The sequence below is a fragment of the Anser anser genome (genome assembly GCF_964211835.1).
Source record: "Anser anser genome assembly, chromosome: 2".
NCBI classification, from domain to species: Eukaryota; Metazoa; Chordata; class Aves; order Anseriformes; family Anatidae; genus Anser; species Anser anser.
In genome coordinates, this window is record NC_139721.1 from 92113915 (window position 1) to 92139729 (window position 25815).

General features: G+C 41.5%; 1 protein-coding gene across 2 annotated transcripts in view; it reads right to left on the reverse strand.

The window, feature by feature from the left end:
• Positions 1-25815, reverse strand: part of ELOVL2 (ELOVL fatty acid elongase 2) — a 57145-nt gene that overhangs the window by 5069 nt on the left and 26261 nt on the right. For both annotated transcript variants that reach the window (XM_083827560.1, XM_083827559.1), the window contains exons 2-6: positions 21133-21196; positions 15269-15456; positions 3487-3564; positions 2207-2378; positions 39-163 (exon numbers count right to left, since the gene is read on the reverse strand). In XM_083827560.1, coding sequence (XP_083683686.1) covers positions 39-163; positions 2207-2378; positions 3487-3564; positions 15269-15456; positions 21133-21148 — 579 coding nt within the window. In that variant the 5' untranslated portion in view covers positions 21149-21196. The remainder of the gene's footprint in view (positions 1-38; positions 164-2206; positions 2379-3486; positions 3565-15268; positions 15457-21132; positions 21197-25815) is intronic.

A 25815-nucleotide genomic window follows, 5' to 3' on the forward strand; every position in this document is an offset into this window, starting at 1 on the left:
TTCTGTCTGTTAAAAATGGGAGTAATGTAGATACGTACCAATTGTGCCTGAGTGAGGTATTTCTTCCACCACAGATACTTGCGCATAGAAGGGATGACTGACAGTCCATAATAAGAATACATGAGCACGTGGATAAAGCTATTCAAAGTGGGTCCAAAGAAACCTATGAACATCCAACACAGAAAACATTTTATATCACCAACTGCTAAAAAATGTGAAGATATTGCTGCTAGCAGTGCCTCCTGCATACAGTAAGTTTTCACTCTGTACCATGGATGACTGCTGCTGCACCCTAGGTGGCACCTGGTCTCCTCTGATGTAGTAAGTAAGGGCTTTAGTCAGTCTCTGAATGAAACTTGCCTGGTGTGACTTTATTTGAGCATTGTTCTCACTTTCTTCAGGGGCTCTTCTGCTAGATGCAGATTTCCACAAAGATTTCCAGAATGTTGTCGCACCTTGCCACTCTCATTAGCTGCACTTAGTAAATACTGGATTGAGAGCGAAAGAATTGCCCTCTGTACCTTATGGACTACTGAGAAGCACCAGCACTAGTCTATCTGATGTATGACCATGTGTTTGATAGCAGTGCTTGACAACTATGAGACCGTCTCACGAATGGTTTTGATTTTTCCACTGATTAATTACTGAATAATTATTGATTAATTACTGGACTACTGTTTTTCCACTCTGTTAATCATAATAGCGAAAAATGAGTGCAAAGTGTGGGAATTATTTTCAGACACATAGGCTTGTGTGCTTTCTATTAACTTTGCTCCACTGAGTTTATCCCTCTGCAGAAACAGCTTGTAGCTACTATGAAATACTTGATCTCTGCTTCTACCTAGAACAGTAATTTACTCAGACTTTGTGCTGGCCAAAACAAGTACGAACAAATGGCAATCCTGCTTTCTGATACCGAAAAAATCCCTGCAACAAATTGCCTTACAAAATATTTCTGGGGACTGAGGTGATTCTCTTTAACAGCTTAGAGTTAGGAAAACCAATTTTCTTCTCAACTCTGATAACAAGGCTGCAGAAAGCCTCTAGTTGTATGAAGCCCTGGAAAAGTGTGTGTTATGAGACACTTGAAATAGTTCTCTGCTCTTGCAGATATCACAGGAGCAGCCTGTGGCACTTCCCCACCTCAACGGGGAAGATGATGGCTATTTCAATAGCTTCTTAGGACCCAAGACACTTAGAGATTACTGTTGTGAAACATTTGGGACCCAAAGGGAGATGAGCCAAGGAAGGTTGATGCTTCTACTACTTCAGTGTGAAAAGTAAGACAGTACCCATTAGTTTTGGCTGTCCTGTTCAGAATTCAAGAAAATGTTTTGCTTTTTGCCATGTTTGCTTGAAGGAATGTTGATTTAGTTTGGCCTGCTGTGGGCCCTTAGGTTGATTCTATCACAAGCAAAAATTTATGTAAGTTTTAAAGATTAAAGTAACTTTGTAACATAGATAACTTAAAATGTTGTTTTGCTACGTAATGATATGAACTAGTAATTATTAAAAACAATCCCTGATGTGGGAGAAAACCCTTTTTGTTTACAACAGCTTACAACAGCTGTCTAATGGTACAGCAATCTCATTGGAAAAATAAAACAAACAAAATGAAAATAAAACAACCCCAAAACAAAACTACTTGTATTTTAATTCCTGGTTGTGTAAGTAAAGTATCTTGCCAAAGCAGAATATCACAGATTGATGCATATAGGAGTGGAATTTCCTGCTCCAGCAGGGGGATTAGATTAGATGATCTTTCAAGGTCCCTCCCACTCCCTAACATTCTGTGATTCTGTGTGAAATCTGTAAAAATGCTGTTCTGATTGACTTTACTAGGGTAATAATGATTTCATTCTACCTCTGCTTTTGAAGTAGATTTTATATATGATCACTCTTCTGTACCACTCAGTAGTGTTACCCTGTCTAAAAGTGGTTTGAAGAAATGTAAAGATGAGAGGTTGTGGCAGCTCAGTGCAAAATCCAGGGCCTAATGCTCAGGACTTTTTTCTGCCTTGCGCTTTTAACCGTGCTTTTAATTTCACTGAGATCTGCAACTGTCCCACAATTCTGAAAGAGGCTATGAACCTTAATGGTGCTGTGCTACAGCAGCACAGTGAAGCACTTGCTTTGCATGGTGGTGCAACCCCCCCCCAGCAGCAGGTGATTCACACCCCAGGTGATGAAGTGAACAGAGACTTACTTTGTCCACAGGGTATCCAGTTCAGGACACACCACCAGATGTTAAACATGGTGGCATGGTGATAAACATGGAGAAAGGTGATCTGGCTACTTTTCTTCCTCAGTACGAAGAAGATAGTGTCCATGAATTCAATTACTTTGGAAAAATAATACCACCACAGCACCTTGGCTACCTGTGTGAGCAAGAACAAAACAGCAGGAGATCAATACCTGTCCATAACAGGGCTCAACTACTGTTGTACTTCATTAGTCCTTAGGCACACAATTCCCCCAAAGGCATCAATGTCCCACTGAAGGAGGAATACAAACTCTGGCTTCAATTTTATTTCCTCTTTGAAGAGGCAGTGTATAGAAAATTCATCATGTTTTAAAATGGGATTGTCTAAATATATAATTAAATACAATTTAAGAAATATAAACTTGAGGATAGGTCTTCTAATTGTTCTGCTTTTTTGAATCAGAGATACGGTTTATTTTAAGGATGATACCATTTGTAGCTTCCTAACACTGAATAGATTACACAGGCAGCTTCTGTTTTTAAATAATCCAAGTTTGACACTCAGCTTAATGGAATGTACCTCCTTTAAGGCTGAAATGGTTTATCAGAGCTCAGGATATTTCCCAGGGCAGTTAAAGACAGTTATTTAAAATGGGGGGGGGGACGACAGACCTTTTGTTGATGGGAAAAGGCACTTAACTGACCTCTTCCTTGCTAAAACAGACAGAATTTGAGGGTTGGGGAAAATGATGTGTTATCCAGTCTTTCAGCCCTTCTCTATTGTTATCTGGAAAACAAACCTGAAAGGGGGAACGATAAAGGGTTACTACATGGAATTGCTGTGATGCAATAGGGGTTGAAACTAGAGATGAGCCAAGGCAGCAGAATGGCTCTGAAGTTTTCCAAAGTTTAGAGTTGAGCTCAAATGTATTTCCAGCTAGAGCCCAACATTGCAGGTAATGGATTTTTCTCCCGAGTTCTTAATGGATCCATATTGTCTGTTTTAATAGTCAGGCACCACTCTTTTGACCACAGACCTTGAAATATGTCTTTTTAAAATGCTCCCTGTCACACTTTCAATGATCAGGATGCCTCCATACTAAATAGAAACCCTAACTCTGCTTGTTTGCTACCAGCTATCAGGCCACTCTGATAAAACCCTCATGCTAAAGCTGTCCCTGATGGCATCTGTGCACCCGCCGTGCACGCAGAAGTGCTGCACCACAGCACAGGGAAGGAAGGCTGGCTGCAGGTGCTGGGGCTGAGCTGCTGCTGTGCCTCACCCGGATGTCGGCCGCCCCTGCACTGTGGAGGTTCTGGCACTGCAAGTTGTAGCCTCCTTCCCACGTGGCAAGGATGAGCTGGAACAGAAAACACAGCAATTATGTTCATAAACAAAGTAGTTCTCCTTTAGCTCTGCAGCTGTTCTGATTTTTTTTTAAATAGCATGAGAACATTGCAGGTTCCCATTCGTTCCATGAACTGATGCTCTTAGACCAGACAACTTGCTAATATCTTCTCCTTTGCAATGGAAAAGGTTTCACATTCTATTGGAAATACATGCTGAAATGGTGCACCTTTTACATTTCTCTCACTTTAGAGCCTTCAAGACATCCACAAATATTTATTGTTACTTAGTGCAGTGATCCAGCAGCAGTATGAACAGAGCTTCGCAGCCCTACTAGTGCAAAACCCTTCCTATCCTTGAGAAAAATCCTCGGTACCAACCAAGCAAAAAAAACGTAAATCCGAAGTAGTGTAAGAGGAGAAATATTTCTTTATGCCACATACATATCACTTTATCCTTTATTGGTAAATGCAGGAGGAAAGAGAAGAGAGCATGCGTGGTGGTGAGTGGAGAAACAGACACAAAAGCAATTTCTGAGACTTTGTCCATGTCATACTGGGAAGCAGACAAAGCAATGAAACGTCAATCTACCACGCTGTGATGAAGCAGAAGGTATCTGGAAAGCCATATGGGGGCCTTTTGATGTGGAATGTTTTTATAGTAATGATTACCTAAAACAACTGGCAGCTCTTTTGGGCAGCAGAGTATTTTGTCAATCAACAACACTACGAAGTAGAGTTGAGTGATTTTAAAAGTGACTTCCTTACTTGAATATGTGAAAAGTATTTCTTGTGGCCAAGTGGCAGTTCATGTTCTGGGGTCTGCAGAGGGTGCAGCAAGTTATGGTGGGAGAAGTACACTAGAGGGTTACGCTGTAAGCAGCATTGCAAGATGCTGTGAGGCATGTGTTGTTTTTGACTCTGGCACTACATTCAGGGGAAGGCGTGTATCGGTGTCTGTACATACCTTCCCCTCCACTTGAGACTGAAAAAGTCTCCTGTGCTTAACTAAGTGTGACAGCCTATATAAAGCAAAGCAGACTTATTCTCAGTGATCATATTGAATTAATTCCTAGAGTAAATACATATTAAGAGCAATAATTTCTTTGGATCTACAGAATTAGCAAATAAGTCAGAATGCGTATTATAAATTCAAATTAAAATAACAAAAAACAAACAAACAAAACCAAAGACCTAGAAAGCCAAAGTTTTCTACTACTTTTTCTCTGAATCACATGCAGTTGTCCCTGTATTTCCAACATATTTGGTGTCTGTCTGCGGCCAAAATAATCAGTGGAGTATCTTTTAGATTGTGTGTGTATATATAGAGAGAGAGATGAAGAGACAATAAGTGGATGGTTTAGATGGCTACTATCGGACAACTGAAACAAAACCACTCCTCCTCTGGAGCAGCCCCTGTTTCGGTGGATTCATCTACAGCGTGTGCCAGAGGTCACAAAACTAAACAGGATGGGACTGCAGTCTGAAAACAGGGAAAATCCAACAGCAAAACCTGTGTGGAGGTCCCCAGGCAAATGCTCAGTGCAGCTGAGATCACAATGTGTTTAGCCAAGCGGCCCCTGCGTGGGTGCTGTGCTTGCAAACATGCGGGGCTGGAGCTTGCGGGCTCCTCTCCTCTCCCCGCTTAACCTGTGAAGATGCTGAGGAGAAGGGGGTTAAAGCTCCTAGGTATGGCACTTTGTTTCCCTCCCATCTTTCAAAAATCAGCTGAGTGGAAAAGGGTAGTTTCCAGTCCCAAATGCATGGGCTGTTTCTGTCCTCTGGGTGGAAGGAAGGGGGCGTGCAGATCTGTGCCTGTGCTGCAGCTGGCAATATGCAGCAGCTTCAGGAGTGATGTTCAGGGAGATGTTACTGCACAGTTGCTTTTACAAATGGTTCCTCTCAGTGCCTTTCCTGTGTGCTCTCCTGCTTTGGATTTTCCCTCCAATCAGAAGTGACTAAGAGACCCCCAGATTGGGACTTTTGGAATAGGCAGGTACAGCATCGTTGACGGGCCGTTGTTGAAGATTTGCTCTCGATTCTGTCTTGTTGCTTGAGAAATGCTGAAGAAAATGGAGTTGTCATCTTGCCCTTGGCTGGGAGCAAGATGGTCGAGCAGGGTGGGGGTATCAGGAGCTCATTTGGAGGCAGCATCCTGAACTCCATCTGGGAGCTTTGGTAAGGTATGGCCTCAAACACAAGCATTAACAGCTCTGCCAGAAACATCTGCGGCCAGTTCTGCAGAGGAAGTAAATGATATTGCCTCTTGCTGTTTTGTTTTCCTACAGCAACTATGATAGCCTCGCAGCTTTATTGGTGGGAAGTGGTAGTAGTGGTACCATCTCTAGCCCTTGTGATTGTAGGGACTTGAAGCTGTGCTCTCTAAAAACTCAAAATCCTGAAAACAAATAAAGGAGAAAAGATGACTGCCTTTCCCTTCTTGTAAAAAGCACGTCATGGACTAGGAAGGAACTCTTTCCCTGCTTTTACTGAGGAACTGTAAATTGCTATCATAAATGGAGTCTACTGTTTTGTTAAAGTAAGAAATAAAGTCCGCATTTTGTTGTATTCATATCTGACACAATCTTTTGTAATTTACATTTATGATATGATGTGCCTATAATTTTTATCTGAGGCTTTTAAACAATTCTACCTTGTGAGAGGTATGTAAGTTTAAACAGTATTTTCAGTATCTCAGTTTCACTTGGTTCATTCTGTTGCATTCTGTAACTGTAACTTTATACCTTTATGCTTAAATTGGTAGAATTTGTTCATTTTTCCTTTTCATGCATCTTTGGAAGTCTGTTATTGTGGGGGGTTTTGTTGTTGTTTTTTCAGGTTCCAATTGTGGAAACTTTTTTTCCCTTTTTTCAATCTTTTTTTTTTGTCATTCCTTAGTAGCTAACTCATTTTCTTCCTTTGAAAATATCAAACCTCACAAAACCCTCCGGTACAGTAACTGAAACATTAAATCACAGAAATTTAATAGAAAAAAAATGCCATTTGAAATCTTTTGATTTGTTTGCTTTACAGATTTTCTGACTCGTATATGATTACAATAGACTGATTTTTCAAAAATCTTTTTTGTTGTTGTTGTTGTTACAGGTTTGGAAACTCTCCTGCTGGTGCTATATTGAACTGGCTTGCTCAGTGTGATCACAAGACTGTTTCAAGAATTCCATTCATAGCTCTCAAAATGAGATGAGAACTCTTAAAGGCTCAGAAACTTAAACAATATATTTAATTTCATTTCAGTATCACAGATTTTTAACTTGGCATTTCAGAAATCACACTGGTCACCATGCAAACAGGGAGAAAAATCTGGGGTAAGAATATCACAACCTGGCTGCATTTTTTTTCTTTAATTTATTCTTCTGTTTGTTCTTCCATGGTCCTATATAAATGCCAGATTTGCAGATCATACGGTGTGCCTATCCCCCAGTCATTTCACTTGGCAGAAAAATTCCCTTTGATTTGTATCTGTGTTTCAACAGCCAGCAGCTTAGTGTGAAAATCTGTTTTGAGTGTCTTAACCTTGTTCTTTCATGTCGGCTTTTCTGACATGTCAGCTTTCCCTGGTAGATGACTCGTATGCCGTTCATCTCCTTTAGGGAAAAGAGGAGAATCCACTTTGAGTTTTGACTACTCTGCTTTGCAAGATAATTTTTAAGATTTCTCGCTAACTCCGTAATAAAAAGTTGGTGGTGAAACCTGGAAGGCAGAGAGTGCTTTTTGGCATCTTGGTGATCCCAGGCTGTGACTTTCATGTTGGCTATCTGTGATGTGGAATGAAAGCAGGTTACCTAATGGTATCAAATGAGCCAGCTGCGTATCTGGAACAGAAACTGGTAACCTGACACAAGACATCCAGTTACTAGTGCTCTATTTGTATGATACCAAACTCATATGTTACTTTCACTGGTTCAGTTATGTTCCCTTCCACATGCTGAGCACTCTCATGATGCTACAGAACTTGTGGTATTTTTTATCATGCAGAGATTGTGTAAGTGCAGTATACAATAAAGAGATGAGAGATCCTCTCTCTCCCCCTTAAAAATACAATTTATCTCCCTAGAAAACATTCCTTTGGATGTTTTACATTCTTGGCAACCTATCGTGAAACTAATATTAACACATGCATTGTTTGATGCTATTTGGAAAGAAGAAAATGCTTCCCTGTGAAAAAATTCTGCTAAGTAGCAACATCCTGTTCCTTAGTAGAGGTTCCGTATTTTGCTGTTGCTCTAGTGTTCTCAATAGATTCCAATTGTTACACCAATAAATGACCTTTATCTACTCAAGTATAAAGAGAATGAAGATTCACAATGGTTACTTCACTGCAGCAGTCTAATGCTTTTTTTTTTTTTTCCTTTTTTTTCTTTTTTCTTCTTAATGGGGAATCACATTATCTGGGAATGAGAGCTGGCTCCTCTAAGAAATTCCAGGGCCAGCAGGTTCCAGAAGATGGTGCCAAAGCTTCTCACCTTGCTCAGCAGCAAGCTAAGCACCAAGAGCCTGGTGCTTTTAATATGATCGTTGATGCCATTGTCCTGTTTTTCTTAGTGCCTTATCAACACAAGGACTTGGATGAGAGCTTGATGACTAGCTGAGATTTAATTTAAATAGGGCAGAGGTGATACTTACTGCTGGGGAAAGCAACCTAAGACCCTGGTAGAGATTATGTCTTTTTCTGTTAATGACAAAGAGCAGTATCACATGAGTAATTTCTTAATTCAGAGATCAGCATTGGTCTGCTTTGTTTCAAAGTTTAATTTAGTATGAAAGTTATGAGGATCTCATCCTGTGGTGAACTTCAATACCTTATCTGGGCCTCTGGTGCCTCACATTGGGTCTCTGGAGTGTGGTCTGAGAGTTGACTTGCTCATGAATTCATTTTAAAATATGCAAATACCTGATTGCTTTTCACATTAAGCTGGTTTTCTGTGCATAGTTGGCACTTTCACAATATTACGCAGAGATTTGTGTAGAAGAAAGGCATATTTCTTTTCAGTGAAATTGAAAAAAGTTTTGATTTTTATTAAAACAAAATGGTAGTGGTTGTTTTGTGCACGGTTTTTGGCAATGTTTCTGGAAACTCTTGGATCTGTTTGACCTGAGTCTATTAACACTTAATGATACAGAAGAGTACACATCCAATAACAAATGTCTGGTGCAGCTTTCTCTTATAGTGACAAGATGGGAGGGAATTTGGCCTTCTGACCCTCCTGCAGTGCACCTGCAGCCTGCCTAATTTAAGCACAGGAAATGTATCTAAGTTTCAGGTACTTGGAAAAAGCTGCATTCCAAAAACAAGTGTTCCACTTCTCCATTACAACTAACAGGAAGAGGTAAGTGTCTTTGGTGGCTTCAGAAAAATCTGTTTGCCTAGCACAGGTTTCTAGATTAAGGTCTAATAAACTGTTCTTCAAGGAGGCCTTCAAAGACAGCTAACTCTTGACACATGAGTTTTGAGACCCTGCTTTTTAGGGATCATAGGGATATCTGACCTTATGTTACTGGCACATCTTAAGTACTTGAGAGATTGGTTGGACTCAAAGCTAATGGAGCTACAGTTGGATCCCAGATATTTCATGTCCATGGAGCAATGCACAGAGCTCTGGCTCAAAAGGGGAATCTGCCTTTGGATGCATAAAAACCTAGCCATTTTGTTATGAGTCCTTGCTATAACCTTTGCCTTTCTGCCTTGAGGTTGCATGACTTGATTGTAGGGGACAGCTAAACTAGATAAGGCACAACGAGGAGGTAAGAATTGCAGCATAAGTTTCCTTATCAGTTGGTTTATCATGTTTCTTACTGAAGCTATCATATGGGACAGTCCGCATTTGGAGGTGCACCTCTGACACAGAATAGGTCTTTTTCTCTTGAGTGTCTAAGAAGCACCCACTCCATTCTGGAGCTCTCTCAAGATGTGGCACCTTGTAAACAAGACCAAGAAGAGACAAATAGAACAATGCCAATAACTGTTCTTTGTAGTTAATTTCTATAATAGAGCTTATTATTTTGTGTTTATCTCTATTACAGAGACCAGATCATTGGAGGTGCAGTGGGAAGATGAAGGAATAAGGCCATTGTTATAGATCTCTCTAATTAGGAATTAATCTTGAATCATACTCCCTGGAGAGATCAGCTGTGTTTACATAAACCACTACGGAGAATGCTCTAAATATAGGTAACTCTTGCCTCAAAGAGCTTACCTTCCATTAAAGACAGAGAGAGTAGGCACAAGAGACAGGCTTCAGAAATAAGACAATGTTTAGTCACCGTAACCTTATTCACTGCTGAAGAAGATTTCTGCCTTCCTCATTGCCTTTTTCCCTTCAGCAGGGATGTGCAAGCTCCTCAGGCAGGTCTGCAAGTCTCAACACGCACTCTGCTTCTTCACAGGAAAAATTGTGAATAGGAACCACACGAATAGGCTATGAAAAAGTACAGAACCACTATTATGGAATAGCAACTTGTGCAATGTACAACCAGCCTGGCTGACAGTCCAGAGCTGTGCCATCTGCAATAAACCAGCTGTGATGTCCGATGGGTTCCTGACAAATGCAGAACGGGGAGCATGGAGGCACTGCCAGCCATGCCTGGCTGTGGTCTGGGAGGTGTAAGTCAGCAGCCTCCAGCTACAGAGTCAAGGCCTGGAGGGACTTAGTGAGGACTCGTGCAACTCCGCGATCGTCTGTACAAAGTTAGCCTTAGGAAAGAAAGGGCAGTGAGGCAGCTGAATGGGAGCTGGCTCAGCAAAGTTCCTACAAGGATATCACAGAATCACAGAATCGTCTAGGTTGGAAGACACCTCCAAGATCATCTAGTCCAACCTCTGTCCTAACACTAACAAGTCCTCCACTAAACCATATCACTAAGGGCTACATCTAAACGTCTTTTAAAGACCTCCAGGGATGGTGACTCAACCACTTCCCTGGGCAGCCCATTCCAATGCCTAACAACCCTTTCAGTAAAGAAGTTCTTCCTAACATCCAACCTAAACCTCCCCTGGTGCAACTTTAGCCCATTCCCCCTTGTCCTGTCACCAGGCACGTGGGAGAATAGACCAACCCCCACCTCTCTAGAGCCTCCTTTAAGGTACCTATAGAGAGCGATGAGGTCTCCCCTGAGCCTCCTCTTCTCCAGGCTAAACAACCCCAGCTCCCTCAGCCGCTCCTCGTAAGACTTGTTCTCCAGACCCCTCACCAGCTTCGTTGCCCTTCTCTGGACTCTCTCGAGCACCTCCATGTCCTTCTTGTAGCGAGGGGCCCAAAACTGAACACAGTACTCGAGGTGTGGCCTCACCAGAGCCGAGTACAGGGGGACAATCACCTCCCTAGACCTGCTGGCCACACTGCTTCTTATACAAGCCAGGATGCTGTTGGCCTTCTTGGCCACCTGAGCACACTGCTTGCTCATATTCAGCCGACTATCAACCAATACTCCCAGGTCCTTCTCTGCCAGGCAGCTTTCCAACCACTCATCTCCCAGCCTGTAGCGCTGGTTGGGGTTGTTGTGCCCCAGGTGCAGGACCCGGCACTTGGCCTTGTTGAACTTCATACAGCTGACCTCAGCCCATCGTTCCAGCCTATCCAGATCCTCCTGCAGAGCCTTCCTTCACTCGAGCAGATCGACACACGCACCTAACTTGGTGTCGTCTGCAAACTTACTGAGGGTGCACTCGATCCCCTCATCCAGGTCATCGATAAAGATATTAAAGAGGACCGGCCCCAGCACTGAGCCCTGGCGGACTCCACTAGTGACCGGCCTCCAACTGGATTTGACTCCATTTACCACAACTCTTTGGGCCCGGCTATCCAGCCAGTTTTTAACCCAACAAAGCGTATGCCAGTCCAAGCCACGAGCAGCCAGTTTCTTGAGGAGAATGTTGTGGGAAACAGTGTCAAAAGCCTTACTGAAGTCAAGGTAGATCACATCCACAGCCTTCTCCTCATCCACCAAGCGCATCACTTGGTCATAGAAGGAGACCAGGTTCGTCAAGCAGAACCTACCTTCCATAAACCCATGCTGACTGGGCCTGATCGCCTGCTTGCCCTGCAAGTGCTGCGTGATGACACTCAAGATAATCTGCTCCATGAGCTTCCCTGGCACTGAGGTCAAACTAACAGGCCTATAGTTTCCCAGGTCTACCCTCCGGCCCTTCTGGTAGATGGGCGTCATGTTTTCTAGCTGCCAGTCGACTGGGACCTCCCCTGATAGCCAGGACTGCCGATAAATGATGGAAAGCGGCTTGGCCAGCTCCTCCGCCAGTTCACTCAGTACCCTCGGGTGGATCTCATTCGGCCCCATCGACTTGCGTACATCCAAGTGCTGTAGCAGGTCGCCAACCATTTCCTCATGGATAGTGAGGGCCACATCCTGCTCCCCATCCCCTTCCACCAACTCAGGGTACCAGGTATCCAGAGAACAACCGGTCTTGTTGCTAAAGACTGAGGCAAAGAAGGCATTAAGCACCTCAGCCTTTTCCTCATCTTTTGTAACTAAGTTTCCCCCCGCATCCAGTAAAGGATGGAGATTCTCCTTAGTCCTCCTTTTTGTGTTGATGTATTTGTAAAAACGTTTTTTGGTATCTTTAACGGCAGTAGCCAGATTGAGCTCCAGATGAGCTTTGGCCTTTCTAATTTTGTCCCTGCACAGCCTTGCAACATCCTTATAGTCCTCTTGAGTAGCCCGCCCTCTTTTCCAAAGATTATAAACCCTCCTTTTTCTCCTAAGCTCGAGCCACAACTTTCTGCTCAGCCAGGCCGGTCTAGTTCCGCGTCGGCTCGTCTTTGGGCATGTGGGGACAGACCGCTCCTGAGCCATCAAGATTTCCTTCTTGAGGAGTGCCCAGCCTTCCTGGACTCCTTTGCCCTTCAGAACCTCCCCCCAAGGGACTCTGCCAACCACTGTCCTGAACAGCTCAAAGTCTGCCCTCTGGAAGTCCAAGGCAGCGGTTTTACTGGTCCCCTTCCTGACTTCGCTGAGAATAGAGAACTCTACCATTTCCTGGTCACTCTGCCCAAGGCAGCTCCCGACCACCACATCTCCCACCAGTCCATCACTGTTTGTGAACAGAAGGTCTAGCGGGGCACCTCCCCTGGTAGGCTCTCTAACCAGCTGCGTCAGGAAGCTATCTTCCACGCTCTCCAGAAACCTCCTAGACTGCTTTCTCTGGGCTGTGTTGTGCTTCCAGGATATGTCTGGGAAGTTGAAGTCCCCCATGAGAACAAGCGCTGATGATTTCGCGGCTTCTGCCAGCTGCCTGTAGAACTCCTCGTCCGTCTCCTCATCCTGGTTCGGCGGTCTATAACAGACCTCCACCAGGATGCTTGCCTAGTTGGCCTTCCCGCTGATCCTAACCCATAGAGACTCAACCTTATCATTCCCAGCCTCGAGTTCCTCAACATCAAAACACTCTCTAATATAGAGAGCCACACCACCACCCCTTCTGTGCTGCCTGTCCCTTCTGAAGAGCCTATAGCCAGACATTGCAGCACTCCAGTCGTGAGAGTGGTCCCACCACGTTTCCGTGATGGCAACCAAGTCATAGCCTTCCCGCTGCACGATGGCTTCCAGCTCCTCTTGTTTGTTACCCATGCTGCGTGCATTAGTGTAGACGCACTTCATTTGGGCCATGGCCTTCTTCCCTGGCCTTGCCATTTTTCCCCCTGGCACAGCTCCAACAAGCCTAATTTCAGCCCCATCCCCCTTCTTTCCTAGTTTAAAGCCCTCTCAATGAGCCCTGCCAGCTCCTGGGCTAGGATCCGTTTTCCCCTTAGAAATAGGTGGGACCCGTCTGCGGTCACCAGGCTGGGCGCCGAGTAAAGCGCCCCATGGTCAAAAAAAACAAAATTTCTGTGTTGGCACCAGCCTCTGAGCCACGTGTTAATCAGGTGGGCTTTCCGTGTCCTCTCGGTACCCCTCCCTGCCACTGCACAGATAGATGAAAACACCACCTGTACCTATATGAAGGTGGCAAAAAAAAAAAACTCAATTCATATAAGACTTGTTAAAATTCTGTTTGCTTATTCATTTACTTGTGGCAGGCCAAATCAAACTGCAAGGGAAAGGGAGTGGTATTTTTGTTTTCTATACAATTAACCATTTCCGTTGAGTCTTACTACCAAAGACAGCTATCCATATACCTTCAAGCAGAATGGAGATTTAAACACTGAAGTGCTGATTTAGATTCTGGAGGAAAATCAGTACAGAGTCATCAAACCTTCCAGCAATTGTGCTTGTTTCTCCTTTGCTCTGAGCCTCATCCCGCACTCTGAGACACCCAGAGCAACTGTGGAAGCCAGCTGGAGCTTTGACCAGGACAAAGCACTGTGTAGCACAATTGGTCCTTTGCACAAGCTGCTGTTTGGCCTTCTGACCTGGCCACTCACCTGGTGTTTAGCTCAAATTAATTTAAAACTTGAAATCTTTGGGGTCCTGTTTGGCTTCTGGACAAAACAAAGTTTCTTGTCCAGTTGATAGAACAGTCAGTCCTTGTTTTTCTCACAGAAACTGCTGCTGTGGCTGAGAGCCCAGGAAGCAAGAAATGCTGTGAGGGCTGCGCAAGCAAAGCAGCACTGTCAGCAGTTGGAGATGCTACAGTTTTGGCAGGGGGGAGAAAATGATACTGGAATAATGGAAGGGCCTCATTGGGAATTAGGATTATTCCACAAAAGCCTTCCTTGTAATGGAAAGCTGAATAAACCAGTACCTGAATTCAGTCAGGCAAATGTCAAAAGTTGGGAATGGAGCTGAAACACAGTAATAAATGCATCCTCTTACAGGAGAAGAGACTGAATTGTGCTTGCGTTCCCTTCCTCAGCACACCAGGTCTTTGCCCTGTTATCAGTCAAGGCCTGTAGGTGTTGGGTGCTGGAGGGATGAGTCTCACGCTTAAAAGTCTTAAAGTGACTCTCAGGCCAGCTCTGTTCCTACAGGAAGGTGAAAACACATATCTTTGCAGAGGAATGCTGTTCAAATCCTTTGCTATTACAGAACTTTTCAGATGCATTCAAACCTCCCTTCTGGTTATGAATAGAACCTGATTTCTGTAAGCATGTTCCTTCTTGATAAGCGCTCAGAAAATAATCTGTGAGACCATATTCAGCCTCCAAGTCCCCAAAGGACTTGCTCTTGGCTGAAGTGGCAGGTTTTTATCATGCCTGCTACTTCATGTTTCTACTGTCTGACTATATGATGGAAGCTTTGTACTCAGGAGAGCAGAAAAATAACATTGAATAGCCAACACCATAAATAAATCTGTACTTACTCTCATATATGAATCTGTTCGCATTTAAATATGGGTATTTGTACAAAGAACAATCACTTCACAGGCAGTCATACAAATAAAAAACAATTCTTGGGAATTTTTACGCATGCTGAATAACAAGGTGTAGGCATGTTTGAACTCAGCAACTGCTGCAGATTCATCTTCAAGCTTGTAAACACTGTCATAGTAGCAGTCAACTGTCTTCAGGGGTGAACTGTAGCTCAGGAAGGACAGCTGAAACATGCTGAAACCTAAGCAGGGAAGGTACTCTACAAGTCATTGCCCAATTGCAAAGTGCTTTTAGGGACTGTTCTTGATGTTAAATTTACTTAAATTTACCATTCATGTCAAATTTCCTAGCAAAACTATCTAAGATATTTCTGCTAAAAAATGTACATTGCTCACCTTTCTCAGCTGCGCTGCATTGAAGAACACTTACTTACCTCTATGAGCATGTACAAGGAGAGCAGTGTAATCCCAAGGTTATATACAATGAGGTGAGCCCTGAGGGAGAACGGAGGCCTGTTCTTCATGAACTTGTTGCCTAGCCATATGCACAGTAGGTACGCACAAGTAAGGAAAAATGTAGGAAGGTAAGAATCCAAAAGTAGCCATCCTCTAACCCTGGAATCTGAAAAGAAATGCATGCAGCAAGCAATTAAGAATGTTACAGTAAAGTACTGTTAAAATAAGGCAGGTTGTACAGTGAAAAACATCTGCAAAAAGTGCTAAAGGGAATCTGCTGTGTTCTGCTCACATTAAGAGCTATTCATTACTATTACCTCCCAAAAATGGCATACTAATTCACAGAATGCGTGGTGAAAACTGCATAAAATTCCCTAATAATTTAAAGTCACTTATATCTCCTCACTTTAACAGGAAACAGAAAATGAAAAGAGGAAAAAAATTCCTGTATGTCTTCATTAATGTTTTAACTTAATTAAACCGTATCTTGACTTGCTCAAGGGACAGACAGCTTGAAGACAGTATTATACTATTTTGATTCTGCATTTGTTACATATGTATGAAGGCATGTGATATTTGCTAGAAAACATTTATACAAGGAGAGGGTTTTTCAAAAACATTAAATATGAAAAACAAATAGCAAATAGCAAATGTTTACTTTGATGGTTATCAAAGATATTTGCTAACATAAGGGCTTGCTTTCTCATAGTTTTTGTTCCATTTGCTTGATCCTGAAATGCAATATTAAGGTCAAATCCTGCTTGCCTTATTCGCACAAGTAATCTCATCGGCGGTAATCAGATAGTTCAGTGTATATGAGCAAATCCTAATTCTGCATGCCAATCTGGAGGCACCATTTCATTGTCCTATGAGCAACTCTATGTCACGACCAAATGTTTTTTTCCCCTCTTTTTTTTTTTTTTCCAAGATAGAGGAAGATTTAATTTTTTACAACAATAATCTTTGGACATTTACCTAAGAGAAACGCAAGTGGCAACATGGCTAGTTTTTCAGAAAGACAAATCTGTCAAGAGTTATGGAGTATATGAAGAAATAAGTCAATGAGAAGCTACTGTGCAGGTCACAGTAATTCTGCTCTAAGAAACTGTTTTGAATTATTTAATTATTTTTTTAAAAGACCAACGTTAGGCTAAAAACTGTAACAGAAGAGAAGGTGTTCACAGTGGATGAAAAAACATTTTACTACTTTTTCAACCTGGGACTGGGCAATGGATATTGCACACATCAAATGTGCCTTAGTGTTTAAAAAACTGTTGCTTGTGACAATTTTACTTTACCATATTCTTTCCAACTATTCTTTCCACAGAAATATATAGAGAGATATAAGTAAAGTGAGATTTTAAGTGAGTTAGAATAATCTGCTAATGGAACTTTCTTTCTCACTAGCATTTCCCTCCACTTCCCACCTTGCTTCCATTGCAGTAGCTGTAACACTCATCATGGATTTGGGCTCCACATGGGATGTAAGCTCTTTTGCAGGAAAGACTTTCAATGAGACCTGAGTTACTGTGGAAGTCCAGTGCTCTCCTGGCTTTGACTCTCCCTTCTGGACTCCTAAGAACCAGCTCCTCTCTCCAAAAGATGAGAGGCATAGGATTAAAAAAGTTGTGAAAGCATGACTACCTACTGCAAAGCACAGCCCTTCCTTCAGGGCGGCTTTGCTTTGGTGTGTATTACCATGCCAGAGTGCCTGTTTTCTGTCTTCATATCTCAGTGCCTAATTAAGATCACTTCAGTGTGAGAGTAAATGCTTCCAACAACCCTCTCGAAGGTCACGAGACATTTGGGAAGCTGTGGAATGGGTGTTTTTGAGGTGATTCTGTTCCCATATGGGCTATGAACAGGACACACGAGTCAGAGGACAGGTAAAGCTTGTGTGCACAAATGTTGATCTAGCATATGTTTTAGGAGCATAAAGGTTTGATTTATTTAATTGGTATTCTAAATGAAGATGAAGAAAGCAATTGTTTCAGCAAGACTGCTCTCTAAAAAGGATCCCCCCATCCGAGGACTGCAATATTTCATGCATAAAGGTTATTTGCACAAAGGCCAACTGGCATCAGATAACTAAATGGTATATTTGCTCAAAGAGGAAAAATAATTGGAAGAGATAAGAATACAAAATAAACTAAACAGCATTAAATGCTGCCCTAGTATGCCCTCAGAAAGCTGTTTTTCACTTGTGCTGTGAGTGGCCACAAGCATGTGGCCTGATCCACACAAAAGCAGAGCTCCTTGTGCTTGTTCAGGTCAGCAAGTCCAATATTTTTAAGATCTGTACAATTTCATTTTCAAGTGTCTAGAGAAATTTTAAAACTTGTTCCTGTACTGATCATTCTCCAACCTGACCTTGGTACCTTGAAGAGTAGGACAGTTATTAGCAGAAAATGATTTATCAAAAGCAGCCAGAGGATCCTGACTGTTCTGTTTCCATGTTCAATTTTCCTTGAATGACAAGAAGAGGGAGGTTTTTATGTGTTGGAAAGGCAGATGAAGGGGAGTGTATTTTTAAAAAAACAGGTTATCAGAAGAAGAAAAGAGACCAACAGTTACTCTGTGTTAGGTTACTCTGTGTTCTTGTAATATAAAGGCACAGTGTCAATGGAAGAAAGCATTATTTTTACACTGCTGAACCCACACAGCATCTAAATTTGAGACCAGGGCAGTGAATAAAGTCAGAGTGTGGAAGTGCTGGACAACAACCACAGAAAGGAGCAGGCGCACCCAAGCTCTCGTTGCTCTGTGAATAAGCTCATTCACAGTCACTGGCCACGATGTGCTAGACCCTTGGGGTGAAATCTTGGCACCTTTGAAATGAGTGGCAAGCCTCATAAGCTCTTTAAACATATCAGGCTTTTATCAGTGAGGTTTAGAAACATTTTGATTCACGTTGCTGTATAGCTTCGGCTGATTGGTGTCAGAGAAAATTCAAATGGTGTCTGAGCAGATTCATACCTTTTCAGGTGCTGAGGGTAGATGGCTTTGTACCAATGCTTTATTACTGTTTATATTCAATTGACTACAGAAAGAGTGATTATTACTTTAACATAACTTTGTTATAATGTATCTATTCTCAACCACTTCTGCTTCTTTGGCAGATTAAAAAAAAAAGCAACCCATTAACTAGATTTAGCTCCTGTAATTCAGTATTCCTTAATTTTGCATAATCATATAATATCCTGACTTGGATGGGACTCACAAGGATCATCGAGTCCAACTCCTGGGTCCACACATGACCTGTCAAAAATCAAACCATAAGTCTGAGAGCATTGTCCAAGCGCTTCTTAAACTCCAACAGGCCTGGTGCTGTCATCACTGTCCCGGGGAGCCTGTCCCAGGGCCCGATCACCCTCTCCGTGAAGAACCTTTTCCTAAAATCCAGCCTGACCCTGCCTTGATAATACTCCAACCAATACTCCAACCAATACTCTGTAGAACGTGAAGGCCCTGGAAAAATGTTCTTTTTCAGAACAATATAGCTTTTTCACTCTTTCTCATTTTGTCCTGAACCTAGATAAACTCCTATCCAGAATAATATGTACCAACACCACTTTGTAAGACCACTTCTTATTAAGAGATGCAACCAATGGGCATGTATGTGGCTTCTGTTCCCTGAACCAAGGGACTTGGTCTGTTAGGTCAAAAGCAAATTTTAGGTAGATTCATGTACAAAGTCTATCTGGCAGCAGAGAACAAAGACACAAAAGAGGCCTTTATCTAAATCAAATTCATATCTGTGATAGCACACCCCTTATTCTAGTAGTGTAGTACTGCAGTTGTGTTAGCTACTAATGTGAGCAGAGAGAACCTCCAGGAATTAGTGCCTGGCTTTCTGTCTCCTGCTGTGGCCTCAGCCACACCAGGTAATGATAACTACAACCAGTATAATAGCACCATTATTTCAAGGGTTGCTACCTCAAATACGAACCACAGATGTGGGACTGATTTTGAAAGAATGGAGCATTGGCATCTCTCTTTTTAAGCCACCTTGCTGCTGAATTAAGTGGGTACTGTGGATGAAAGTTGGGGGAGAGAAAGAAGAGGAACGTTTTGTTGGGCTTATACAATTGGGGAAGCTCTCAAGAATTCATTAGATCATCATTTGTGGTGTCATTCTATCCAATTTAAAACTGCTTGCAGTCTACCGTGAATTATTTATGTATTTAAACATACTGGAGGGAGCTTTGCTACTTATGAAATGTATGATACTGCATCACTATACCACCAGTTCCAAAGAAAAAAGCATGGTGAAGAGGCATGGACAAATGCTATCTTCAGCATTGATGTCTGGAGAGGGATGGTAATGTACTTGGCAAGTATTATACATAATACTTAACTAAAGTGCTTTATAAAAGTCCACAGGGATCTGTGTGGGATTCTGCATTGGATTAATTACAGCTGGTCCTTTCAAACAATTTGGCCAGGACCAAGGAGGAAGGAGGAATGAAGGAGAACATCATGTTGATTTAAAAATAAAATAGTAGTACTTATACGCTTGTCATCACAGTTGTTTGTTAATAAAATGCATTGCTGTAGAAACCATTAATTAGACGAACCTACTCTATCTGTTTTAATCACTTCTGCTGCAGTTCCCAAACTATTCACTGTCTTTTCACTAGAAAGCTTTCTTTCAAGCTTCACATCTACTGCAGAAATGATAGGAAATATTTTGTACTCAGCCAGACAGCTACGAAAAATGAGCATTTCTTGGTTTTAAGAATGTTACTTATACTTTTCCTTGTCATCCTAATGAAGCATGAACTGTTTGTGGGACCAAGAGGATACTACTGCAACAAAATGAGAATACATAACCATATTTCCACAGGCAGCAATATTGGCTTTAAACACAGAGCAAAGTTTGCAGGGCTATTCCTGAAGTTGGACGTGCTGAATACTGTTTAAACACAGGCTTACCAGCAACAAGATGGCCATACAAGGTCCTTCCCTGAAGACTGGGTCTGCTCTCTAAGCTCCTCTCTTACTTTTTACTTTAGTTGCTTGGCCCTATCCCTCCTTGCCATAGCCCTTCTCTTTTTTATGCGGTCCTACCTCATTTTTTTTTGCCACTGGCTCTAACTATTGGCACAACTATTACCCCTTCCAGGCCTAACAGATCATGAGGCACATCCAAGCTCTGCTAAACCAGCACTATAACTATTCAAGTTATTCTCATCCAAACTGTTTCAGAAAGCAAGAATAGGCAGTAGAAGGGTGTATTTGTTCTCTCACACTGTCTACCGGTTTACTGAAATTTTGGATGTCATCCTGCAGAGTGCTGAGAGCCCTTTCTTGCTACTGTGCTGAGCATGCTTCTGAATTAGGCTATTTGCTACATAGCAGGACCAAACAAGGACTAGATTATTAATAATCATCAATCCCAAAACAGAACTTCCAAACTTCCACTTTCAGAAAAATCAAAGATTTTTTTTTTTTAATTTCTCTAAGGACAAAGTTGAAATCCTATGATATTTTAAGAATCAAAGGACTCTATAATACAGTGATTTTTGTATCTTTTTTTAAATCACCTTCATTTCTTCTTTCACCTTCAGTATAACTTGTGACTAGTTTTAATTTGTATCATAGATAATACGTCAAACAGTCAAAACAAAAAAATATTGTTTTTCTAAAAGCCCGGTGCTTTGACAAATTCCTTACAATAACAGTGTGTTCCTGCAAATATCATGATTCTGCCTAGTTCATAGTTTTCAATGAGAAATTATTCAGAAAGAAAATTTTGACTGCTTCTAATTACCAGAATATTTTTGAGTTGTAATCTGGATAGTCATTGTTTCCTAAAAGGGCTATAGGTGGAGCAACTTACCCCGAGGTCCAAACATATAGTCCACAAACTCATTTACTTCCTGGTCAAAAGCTTTCAGATGCTCCTAAAAAAAAAAAAAAAAAAAAAGGACATATAACAACAACATTATCTCATGGCTCACACAGAAAATACAAAAATAAGTAAAGAGTAATTTGGCAAAGAGCATGTCATGATGCTTAAGTATTTCCAGGGCATGACACACCAGGTATTCTGAAAAAAAAAAAAATCTTTAAAAATGAATTTAATGAATAGAGGCCTCACTACTGGAAACAGTGCCAAAACTCTAGAACTCTTTAGAAAGTGAACCATGTCTGAAATGAGGTTTTACTAATGAAGTAAAAGCCATACAACAGTGTGGAAGTAAACAGTGAAGTAAAATCCGCACAGCAAATCCATCTGTGATGAATGTCATTTTCTCTCTAGTAAAGATGTTCTTTTTGTTTGTTTTTGTTCTCTTTCTTCAACTAAAATCACTTTTTGTAGAGAGGATCTGACAATTGCTTTGGTAAGCTTCACAAAGCTGCATGGCTATCACCGGGCTAGTGACAGCATATGAGCTGAATATATTGACACTTTGCTCTTAAAGAGGGAAACCTTTGGGGTGAGCCAACTAAGATTTTGCTAAATGAGGCACTGAGTTCTAAGGACAAGTTGGCAGGAGATTCCAGGCCTCCAGTAATGACGTTCAGGCCATGCAGGGAGGCAGGAAAAGGAGGAATTTTACAGAGACTTTGTGTTTTGAGGTCTAAGCCAATGAAGCTGCTAAGCTGGCAGGCTCAGTGCTTTTGTGACGATTGGTGACTGAGTTGGGAGCTAAGCCCTGACCAATGCAGGCCTTCCCTCAGTCACATGTGGTGGCCTCTCCAAAATAACCTCCTCCCAGACTCTGGTTCTGGGCAGCGGCTTCCTGCACACTGGTGCCTGAACAGCTCTTTGCCCCAAGTCTGGCTTCAGCCAGGTTCTTCCTCTGTGCTTTCCAACAATTCCTTCCTGTGCTTGATGAATCAATTTCAGCACTTAGCAAATGCAGCCAAACTGAGGAGAAAGACAGAGACAACGAGCATCTCCATGAGGCAAGAGCTGCCAAGGGCTGTGTGCGCCTTCAAATGCCAGATATCTTCACAACAGCTTGGGCTGCAGCCTCCATTAGCACATTTGCCTTTTGAAGAGCCACATTTGCACCCTGACAAGTCCAGGGACTGGGTTGTGGTGTGGGCAGGGAGAAGCTGCTGGCCCTCCCAAGCCCCATGTGTTTCTTCCCCTCTGAAGTTTTGGTCATCAGGATGTTCAATGTGAACAGCTTTTATGTGAATACATAGGTACAGCTGAGACCTCCTAGGGAGCAAGAGGTTTTGCAGCATCTGAGGCTGCAAAACTGCTTCTCCAAAATGCTGCTGTGTTCACATTATCTTAGAAAAATACACCACCATCATAAAAAAAAAAAAAGTATTTTTCTTTTATTCTTCTTTAAACAAAAAAAAAAGAAAAGAAAAGCAAACACTCAAAAAGCATAACAACAACAGAAAGGAATCAACAAACACTAGACAGGAATTGCTCTGAAAAAGGAGAGAAGGAAACTGATTCGTGATACTTCATACTTCACAGCACTGAAGAAACTGAACCAGACTTTAGGAAGTTGTCCTGACTGCTGGCTCTGGGGAAGGGTGTTTTCTTGGCTGCAGACAACCCCCTTGGCATCCAAAGAATGCCTTCTGTTGTAGGATGCCACTTTGCTTCCAGGATGTGCAAAAGATCTGCTTCCATTTTTACACCTTCAGCTATGCAGCTCGTCAGCTAACATTTCATGGTGTAGGTATTGCCATTTGGGCAATGCCACTTTTTACTGGTCCTCTGTGACTTGCCCACTTCCTGCATTAATATGAAACTGAGCTACTCATGTATTTGGTGTTTTTTTGGTGTGTGTTTAGACTTAGGAGACTGCTTTGGAAAAAATACTTTAATGGATTCAAATGTCTTGTAGTAATGAGCATGCAAAGCTACTTGCTTTCATGGTTACTTTATATAAGCACATCTTACATGTCAGGAATAAAGTAATAAACCATGTATATTCCTTTTATATTTAAATTCTGTAGACAAATCTATTCTAGGCTGCATTTAAATGGAAATTCTAGGCTGACTTCTTCTACCAGTTAGATGGAGGAATAAGAATTGTGGAATAATCACTAAGAAGGAAGAGCAGAATGAAGATTAAAAAAAAATAAAAATAAAAAATTACCAGGATGGCTTTTTGCAGAGGTTACTGTTTTGATTGATCTGACTTGTGACTTTTGCCCTCTTACACCTGGCTAGTATGAACCAACAACACACTGAGTAGATGATACAGTCTAAAGCTAAATCTACCTCCTTAAGTGTGTGCTTAAATGACTCAGTAGAGACTTGTACCAGCTCCCAACTCTGCTCCACTCTACCTTAATTAGCAATTGATTGATTCAATGTCTGGTTTGCTTTTCATACGTCATTTGAGAGTAGAAATTTTTCTACTAGGCACAGCAAAATAAATAAATATACTTTAAAGTGACCCAACATTTGCCTCCCCTTTAACTCTCCTGCAACTTATTTTACCTTACAGGAAGAAAAAAAAAAGTTGTTTGGCTGTCTTACAGATTTACAGTGTTGTTAAAGATGATGTATTTGTTTATATTCTGAACACTAGTACTAATATTTTGGAAAAAAATATTCTTAGTTTAAAAAAGTTAGATGACTGGTCCGTCACCTTTCTTTGGTGCTTATTAAGAAAGTTCTGTGGAACTTTCTCTATGTCTTCGAAAGACTAGACTGTATTTCTGGACTTTAGAACATGTCCTTAATAGTTCCTGCCTCTGGACAGACTAGATGAAAACGTCTTGCTCAACATGATCAGTTGTATTTGTAAAGAAAAGCAAATAAAACCAGTCTGAACAAAAATACATGCTCTGAGAACTCAATGCTCTCTGGAAAATCACTGTAATAGCCTTTACCGGTGAAAGTATTTCAGCTACACGGCTAAAGATTAATGTGTGTTTCTTGATTTTCCTTCTGTTGTACAGGACACTGCTCTTGTCATTGGGAATGCTAGCAGTTTGGAAGGACTAGGACAAATTAGTGGAAGATCTATTTACCTACACCTACAAAAAACACATTAGGTTATTCAAACAGATCAAAGCACCCAAGAGGAAAAATGGGGAGGGAGAATAAAGCCAGTGATGATAAAGCAACATGGAGATTTCTTATGAATTTCAATATTTTTAGAACAGAAATGGGAATAAGTAACTAACTTGTTTGATCTTTTGGGAGAGACTGAAGAGGAACGACCACCAACAGGCCAGGAAACCCACCCAAAGTGGATCCTCTTGGCTGCTGTCACAAACCCTTTGGAAAGAGAATTTGCTCCCAGGTATGGGGTCTCTGTAACCAGGAGAATTCTAAAGACTGATATTCCAAAATTAAAGGCTCCTTGAAATTCAGAGACAGCAATACTGGATCTGCTGAGATGGGATGAGGAACTTACATTCAAAACATTCTTTGTGTGCATAAAGTACTATTACAGAGAATAACTTTGAAATACAACTAAAAGGTAATTCTTAAGTATATGCATACATGCTGATGTAGGTTTGTGAGGCTTTTTGTTTGATTATGTGGATTTTAAATCACTTTCTGAAATAAAGGTCCTACAGATGAGTAAACTGCATTTAATCTTTCTTACACTGTCTGGAAATCTTTTTTATGCAAATGCTTGGAATATCAGTTAGTATCTCAAAAATCCAAAACAATTTGTTGCTTGTTCTTACACAGCTATGCAGAAACTAACGCACTCTATAGGCAAAGAGATCTCATTTCAGGCTTCAAACAAAAAACAGAAGTAGGTGTCAGCTTCTGCTTGCCCATCCAGCTTTTGGAAGTAAATGTGATATTTGAAACAACCATGATAGAAAATATATATATTAAGTGTATGGTGATTTCTTTCTTATTATTTAGATGACATCTTTTCCTTAATTCCCTGAAGACTTCTGCTCCATAAATAGTCAGCTACTGAGCACTAATGGAATTAATCAGAATTTATCAGCATGTTTAAAGGAAACAATTTTAGATGCCTGCCCATATTTGAATGGCCAAGTATTAAACAAGCAGTGGAAAACTATAGTGTTGGCTCCAGAATGGCTGCAATATGGGCTGAAATGAAGCAAAGAAAAGGCTAAGATAAATCTCAGGACTGTGGTGTAACTGCTCACAAAATGAATTATCTTTTTTATTGCTTGGAGGATTTAAAATTAATCTGGAACAAAGATGTGTAATGCAGGACAATTCTTCATCAAAAGATTGTTTCAGACCACCTTTTAGGTTTTTGTCTTCATCTTTTATGATTTGTGTTGTATCTGTAGGGGAAAGCAACAGACAGATGAAGCTGAAGGCAGAAAGATGAGTCAGAGGCTGCTATGGGCTGTGTCACTAGAACAAGGGGGAAGTTAAATGAAATTTGGTGACAAGACATCCAGAAGTTGACTGTTGCTATAAGCAATTTATAATTAGCATATGGAACTGACTGCTAGATAATTTCACTGAAAGTAAGAACAAGCCGGAGTGAGCTCAAGAGAGAAACAGGCAGCAGTCTGGGGGATGACTGCCACTTCTCCCAATGGATAGACAGGAGGGGAGGCAGGGAGGGAAGGAACAAAATAGCTAGAA